At 44.4% G+C, this 7,834-nt stretch overlaps 1 protein-coding gene across 1 annotated transcript; it reads right to left on the reverse strand.

The window, feature by feature from the left end:
- Positions 1–2,590: 2,590 nt before the first annotated feature.
- Positions 2,591–4,015, reverse strand: LOC143296601 (uncharacterized). The gene is made up of 2 exons (XM_076608628.1): positions 3,539–4,015; positions 2,591–2,626 (listed from the first exon to the last, which is right to left on the reverse strand). Exons 1-2 carry the CDS (start codon positions 4,013–4,015, stop codon positions 2,591–2,593), a joined length of 513 nt encoding a protein of 170 aa, XP_076464743.1.
- Between the last annotated feature and the right edge of the window lie 3,819 nt (positions 4,016–7,834).

Genomic DNA, 7,834 nt, shown 5'->3' on the forward strand with positions numbered 1-7,834 from the left:
GAGAAAGGACAGCACTAGATCTTTGAAGTTTATTCTTAAAGTCTCCCCCATATGGGATAAAACAAATTTTATTTGTTGAATACAAGACAGCAACATATATCTAAAGACCAAGCACAACAAGCAGAGACCCGCAAAGCGTAACTCTTGTTGTGGCGTATGCACAGAAATGGCTGCAACAAAGAAACGTTGACATTTCCAAAGGAACTAAAAAATATTAATTTGAAGAAAACACACACACACACACACACACACACACACACACACACACACTCACACACACACATACGCACGTAAAAGAACCCACGGCAACAAAAGGGTTGTTCCTGGCAAAATTCTGTAGAAAAATCCACTTCGATAGGAAAAACAAATAAAACTGTACGCAGGAAAAAAAAAAAAAAAAAAAATGGGTGGGGCTGTAGTGTAGCGACGCGCTCTCCCTGGGGAGAGCAGCCCGAATTTCACACAGAGAAATCTGTTGTGATAAAAAGAAATATAAATACAAATACAAATACGCGCGCGCAGAGAGAGAGAGAGACGGAGGCAGAGAGAGGAATAAAACAAACAAATGCTGCATTTCCCCACCTTCAGTCCGATACCTTTCAGAGTGAAGTATATAATGATTCACAATGCTTGGAGAGACAACAGATGCCTCATGTCTCCGTCCCTCCTCCAGCTTGTCACTGGTCAGATTATGAAAACATTCACAGTTCTAAGAGAGAAGATAGGGAGTCCAAAGGACACTATGGAAACACCTGGTAACCTGGACTTTGTGGATTATCTTTCCCTGTTGTCCCACAATCACTAGCAGATAATAATAATAATAATAACGATAATAATAACAATAACAATAATAATAATAATATTTTATTTTTATAGAGCGCTACAATACAAGCATAAGCAAGCTCTAAGCGCTTTACAATCCAGTACTTAAGTGAAACAAGGAAGCATATAAAAAGTGGTAGAAACATAAAACATAATCATTAATATTATGAAAACACAATGCATAAAACTCACAAAGTAACATACCATCAATACTACAACTGTTACACTCCAACACTCACACTAACACACACGCACAGACACACACATGATTAAATGGCTGAGATAACAGCAATTTTCACTTAAAATACATACATGTAAAAAGGAACATAATTGTAATCTGCATGCCACATATTTTGTAAAAATTGTAAAATAAAATTTTTGATAGAAAAGGTAAAAGGGGTAAAAATCAGGTCATTCTCCCTTCCGAACCACACCACCACCATCCATCCACCCACCCCCATTCTCTCTACTCTCACATCACACACACTCACATTGCCATGGGCCTGGGACAACAGCACAATTTGAGTTATGACAAGTTTTGTTTTTTTTTAAAGAGATGAGTTTTAAGATTTGCTTTAAAGGTAGATAGATGAGTTGTTTATCTGAGAGCAATAGGCAGAGAATTCCAAGTTGTTGGGCCGAAGACGGAAAATGACCTCTTTCCATAGGAGTTAAGGAAGTATCGGGGAACAGTTAGCTGGGAGGAATCAAGAGATCTCAATGTTCTGTTTGGCAAGTACAGGATACCGCAGGATATGACCAAGGTACTAGCGGACGCCGCAACACACACAAGCCATAACATCGACAAGGACAATACGATCACAAGAATAAAATAAATGCAACCAGTGTCTCACTCGAAGGTCCTAGAAAAAAGTGGAATCATCCACTTATCTTTTTCTGAACCTCTCTTGTGCGTGCAAGCATGCACACACATGTGTGTGCGCGTGTGTATGTGTGGGCTGTGTGTCTTATGTGTGTGTGCTGGTTCGTTCACGCAAGTATGAATGTGTGCGCGTGTGCGTGAGTTTGCGTGCTGATGTGTGTAACAATGCATTACGCGTCTTGTACGTAAGAACAAGGGTCGATACAGGATAAGTACAAAGGGTCTCTACAGTGCAAAGGGTCTCCACAGTACAAAGTGTCTTTAGAGGATAAGTACAAAAGGTCTCCACAGTACAAAGGGTCTCTACAGTACAAAGGGGCTCCACAGTACAAAGGGTCTTTACAGTGCAAAGGGTCTCCACAGTACAAAGGGTCTCCACAGTACAAAGTGTCTTTACAGTGCAAAGGGTCTCCACAGTACAAAGGGTCTCTACAGTACAAAGGGTCTCCACAGTACAAAGGGTCTCTACAGTGCAAAGGGTCTCCACAGTACAAAGGGTCTCCACAGTATAAAGGGTCTCCACAGTACAAAGGGTCTCTACAGTACAAAGGGTCTCCACAGTACAGAGGGTCTCCACAGTACAAAGGGTCTCCACAGTACAAAGGGTCTTTACAGGATAAGTACAAATGGTCTCCACAGTACAGAGGGTCTCCACAGTACAAAGGGTCTCTACAGTACAAAGGGTCTCCACAGTGCAAAGGGTCTCCACAGTACAAAGGGTCTTTACAGGATAAGTACAAAGGATCTCTACAGTGCAAAGGGTCTTGACAGGATAAGTACAAATGGTCTCCACTGTACAAAGGGTCTCCACAGTACAAAGGGTCTCCACAGTACAAAGGGACTTGACAGGATACGTACAGATGGTCTCTACAGTACAAAGGGTCTTCACAGTACAAAGGGTCTCTCCAGTACAAAGAGTCTCTACAGGATAAGTACAGAGGGTCTCCACAGTACAAAGGTTCTCTACAGAATAAGTACAGAGGGTCTCCTCAGTACAGAGGGTCTCTACAGAAGTACAGAGGGTCTCCACAGTACAGAGGGACTCTACAGGAAACGTACATAGGGTCTCTACAGTACAAAGGGTCTTCACAGTACAAAGGGTCTCCACAGTACAAAGGGTCTCTACAGGATAAGTACAGAGGGTCTCCTCAGTACAAAGGGTCTCTACAGGATAAGTACAGAGGGTCTCCTCAGTACAAAAGGTCTCTACAGGATAAGTACAGAGGGTCTCCTCAGTACAAAAGGTCTCTACAGGATAAGTACAGAGGGTCTCCACAGTACAAAGGGTCTCTACACTTTTGTGAAGGATTACGACCCTCCAACAACGAGGCAAGGTTGCACTGGCTCTGCTGCAGCCTTGGGGTCTAGTTGGTTTTTGGTGGATCATCCCATCGCCGACTGTCATAAAGCCCTCTTGGCCGAGTGAGTGGGGATGTTCTTCTTCTTCCGCGTTCCCTGGCTACGCTAGATTTTCAGTCCGGTCAGGACAGCGAAGTCCGCTGTCCGTCGCAGGGACCGCACCGATCCCCACAGTTTCTCCTGGAGCTCCACCGGGCTGGGCCATGCCTGGCGTCTCAGAGCGTCGAAGGTGAGGCAGGACTGTAGGATATGGGAGGGGGTCTGTGGGCCTGTGCAACAAGGGCACTGGTCAGTATTTGACATCTTCAGACGGTAGAGATGAGAGAGAAGCTGACAGTGTCCCGTTCGCAGTCTGAAGATTGTGACCTGTGCCGCTCTGTCCAGCTCATGGATGACGTCCTTTTCGTCTTCCGGCCCGATGTCCAGACGTTGGCGCCATGCTTTCCTGAAGCTGTCTCTCAATATCGTTTTTGCCTTGCTGTAGGACACTGGGTGGGCTGGCTGCACTAATTTGCTGCCTGCCTTGGATAGGCGGTCCGCCTCTTCATTGCTCCCTGTGCCACAGTGGGATGGGATCCACTGCAGCACCACAGTAGTTCTCTGTTTGAGGAGATTCAGTTCTTGCCTGATGTCTCTCAAGATCTGCTCTCCTCCTGGCGCCTGGAGACTCTGCAGGATAGACTTGCAGTCAGTCAGGAACACTGTGTTGGTGGGTAGTGTGTCTTCCTGGCTGAAAGTCTGAACTGCTGACTTGCTGATGGTTCTGCCGTCAGGGAATCTAATATACACCACACTTCCTCCGTTCTTCACTGCCTCTTCAGCAGATCTATCTGTGTATGCTCTTGCCCAGGTATCGGAAGGGTATTTGGTGTTTAGTGCTTCCAGAGTCAGCGACTCTAGTTCAACTGCTATGTGGCACTCCTTGCTCTCGACACCAGGGATGTTGAGCATGATGACCGGGGTGTCTGCCTGCCAGTCCTCATAGTCTTGGAGGGATTCAATTGGCTGGTTGGGTGGTGGTGTTTCCTCTCAAGAGCCTTGATGAGGTGGTTTGGGTTCTGTCGCTTGAGTGGGGATGTGATTTGGGCAAGACACTCTCTGCTATTCAAGCCTCAATAGTCTGGGCAACAGTTGCCTTCTCTGCTGTTTTTATGGCCATTGTCATCACGACTATCAAACCTGTTCTTATGGCCATTGTCGTCACGACTATCATACCTGTTCATATCGTCATTGTCGTCACGACTATCATACCTGTTCTTATGGCCATTGTCGTCACGACTATCATACCTGTTCTTAGTATCATTGTCGTCACGACTATCATACCTGTTCTTAGTATCATTGTCGTCACGACTATCATACCTGTTCTTATTATCATTGTCGTCACGACTATCATACCTGTTCATATCGTCATTGTCGTCACGACCATCATACCTGTCCTTATGGTTATTGTCGTTACGACTATCATACCTGTTCTTAAGGTCACTGTCGTCACGACTATCATACCTGTTCATAAGGTCACTGTCGTCACGACTATCATCATTCCTGTTCTTATTATTGTCGTCACGACTATCATACCTGTTCTTATCGTCATTGTCGTCATGACTATCATACCTGTTCTTAAGGTCACTGTCGTCACGACTATCATACCTGTTCTTATGGTTATTGTCGTTACGACTATCATACCTGTTCTTAAGGTCACTGTCGTCACGACTATCATACCTGTTCTTATCGTCATTGTCGTCATGACTATCATACCTGTTCTTATCGTCATTGTCATCATGACTATCATACCTGTTCTTAAGGTCACTGTCGTCACGACTATCATACCTGTTCTTATGGTTATTGTCGTTACGACTATCATACCTGTTCTTAAGGTCACTGTCGTCACGACTATCATACCTGTTCTTAAGGTCATTGTCGTCACGACTATCATACCTGTTCAAATCGTCATTGTCGTCATGACTATCATACCTGTTCTTATTATCATTGTCGTCACGACTATCATACCTGTTCTTATTATCATTGTCGTCACGACTATCATACCTGTTCTTATTATCATTGTCGTCACGACTATCATACCTGTTCAAATCGTCATTGTCGTCATGACTATCATACCTGTTCAAATCGTCATTGTCGTCATGACTATCATACCTGTTCTTAAGGTCATTGTCGTCACGACTATCATACCTGTTCTTATGGTCATTGTCGTCACGACTATCATACCTGTTCTTATGGCCATTGTCGTCACGACTAAAATACCTGTTCACCCAAACACGGATCTATGGGTGTGCGACCCACTGTCAAGAGGCAAGGTGCACCTGTCTCAACTCAGTCTGTTATTCGCAATGTGATTTCACGCATGATCCAAATAGGAAGAGAAAACCCCCCCGCAAAGAATGGGAAAAGAAAAGAACAATCATACACCTGCTCGACGAAGTTTCCCATGTCAGATGAAACAACAGGATAGAAAAGAAAGACAGCATGCAATATCTCAAGCAAAACAACAACAACAAAACAAACAAAAAAACCACAAACAAACAAAAAAAGAGAAAAGGATTTGCTCCAGGTAACGGCAGGTGCACTGTATATTTTTGGAGGGGTCATCTCGAGGTGCTCACTAATGAATCCGTCGTCAGTCTACGAGTCACGAAGTTGACTTGCGGAATCGAAACTCCCCGGCACTAAGTTGTGGTCAGTGAGGTAAGGCGTGTCGTCAGTCAGTGACGGCTCCGAGTTAGCCGCGGGCAAGCGTGATGCCTGTTAACCTGACATGTGCCAGCTGCAGCTCTTGGGGGAAAAAAAAGAAGAAAAAAAAAGAGAGCATAATTAGTGCTACCCGGTGTCATGCTCCAGAATGACCCCCCACCCCCATCTCTACCCCACCCTGCAGAAACATCCGTTTTACATTTGTGCTTGTTTATGATATGTACAGTATGACTACAGTCACAAGCTTACAGCTGTCACAAGAAGAGCAGTCGAGAACAGCTTCCAGGACGACCGCCGAAGGAGACTCACCAGCGCCAGAAGAGCGTAGGAAGGCTGCAGCCCATGTCCTGACTGGAGTGGCTTTCCAGCGTTCGTCGTCTTCTGCCCCTTCCTATCTCTGTGGCTGCCTTCACCTCTACACTCCATCTCGCTCTCTACGGTCGGTTTCGGATCCACTCTGTTTACGCATACCCAGATTCAAACACTCGACTGTTGTCTGCCGTTCTTTCTCTGTCTCTGGACCTTGCAACTGGAATGAACTTCCTCTTTCTCTTCGTCAGGTCTCCGCACTCAGCTCTTTCAAGTCTGGTCTTAAAACCCACCTCTTCCTAAAATAGCCTCCCTTCCCTGCCTCTTCCTTGTCTTCAGTTTTTTCCACTTTTAGAGTTATGCATGCGTGTGAATGACTGGAGCGAAAGCGCTTTGATTTGTCTCTGCACAAGATTTAGCGCTATATAAATATAATAATTAAACTGAATATATGTACATAATGACAGGACTTAAATATAAGACTTTCGTGTTGTTCTGTCGAATGCACTGTATTTTGTACTGTGGTTTGGGTGGGGGTTTTTTTCAAATAAGATATTGTTTAAACCAGTGACCTTCCCCCCCACACACACACCTCCCACTCCCACCCCCGCTGCTCAGTTAATTCCATAGACTCGCTCTGGAAAAGGGCTGAAAGGACTGTATCTGTGTGTGGCGGGGGAGGGAGGATGGTTAGAGGGGGGGGAGGGGGGGGGCGGGGGGGGGGTGCCCAGGATGACTCGAACTCTTGCCCAAGAATGAGTTCATAATCTTACAATAAACACTTTATCAAATTAATTAGAACACACATTTGAGTATATTACTGGTGAAAAAGAAACGAACAAACAAGCACGAAAATGGTGGATTTATATGTGGGGGCAGCCCTTAACACACACAACAGCGAGCCAGTTGCATAGCTCGGACGGAAGAGCCTGGTATAGTCGTAACCCGCTACTAACTGTGCGTAGTATGGAACTGACCAATGGTCAACGTAGGCATTTAGTCACGTGTAACTGTCAAAAAGTTGGAACCAAGCAGCGCAACTGGCACCTGGTCACAACAGCACTTCATTATGAGTCAATGTAGGCTGGTATCCTTTCCACTCCCATCAGTCATTCATGGCCAAAACAATGGTGATAACAATTTGATTTATATAACTCCTTTCCATGTAAAACCCATGCTCCATTGCGCTGTACAATGCAAAAACTGGTATCTAAAACATGCATGCAAACGCTAAAATGACAACTTCCATACATAACCGTACATAGACATCACACACTAACAATTATTCATGAACATATATACACACGAAAAACAACGCACCCCACGTAACACTACAAATGCATAAAACCAGATTGACCAGATTTATATTCACGTGAACATAAGCGGACTGTGTCCAGGGCCAGGCCAAAATGACTCCACGGGGAAAGATTTTGGGTCAGTACTGCTGGTCCCGAAACAACTTCCTTGGAGTCTTTTTGGGACATGGGAAGGAATCATTCCGGTTTTGCGCCAAAATGAATCCTGTTGACATTTGTCTTGACTGGACAAAAACAAAAACAACAACAACAACAACAAAAAAGTCTTGAAACACGCATTTGGGGGAAATAAAGGTATCGTCGTGAAAAAAAGGTTATGACTTAACATAGAGCATGGGGTGGATTGAATCAATAGATCGATAAGATAATGATATGAACAATAATAATAATATAATAATAATAATAATAATAATAATACGATTGATAATAATGATACTAC

The sequence above is a fragment of the Babylonia areolata genome, chromosome 21, assembly GCF_041734735.1.
Source record: "Babylonia areolata isolate BAREFJ2019XMU chromosome 21, ASM4173473v1, whole genome shotgun sequence".
Classification (NCBI taxonomy): domain Eukaryota; kingdom Metazoa; phylum Mollusca; class Gastropoda; order Neogastropoda; family Buccinidae; genus Babylonia; species Babylonia areolata.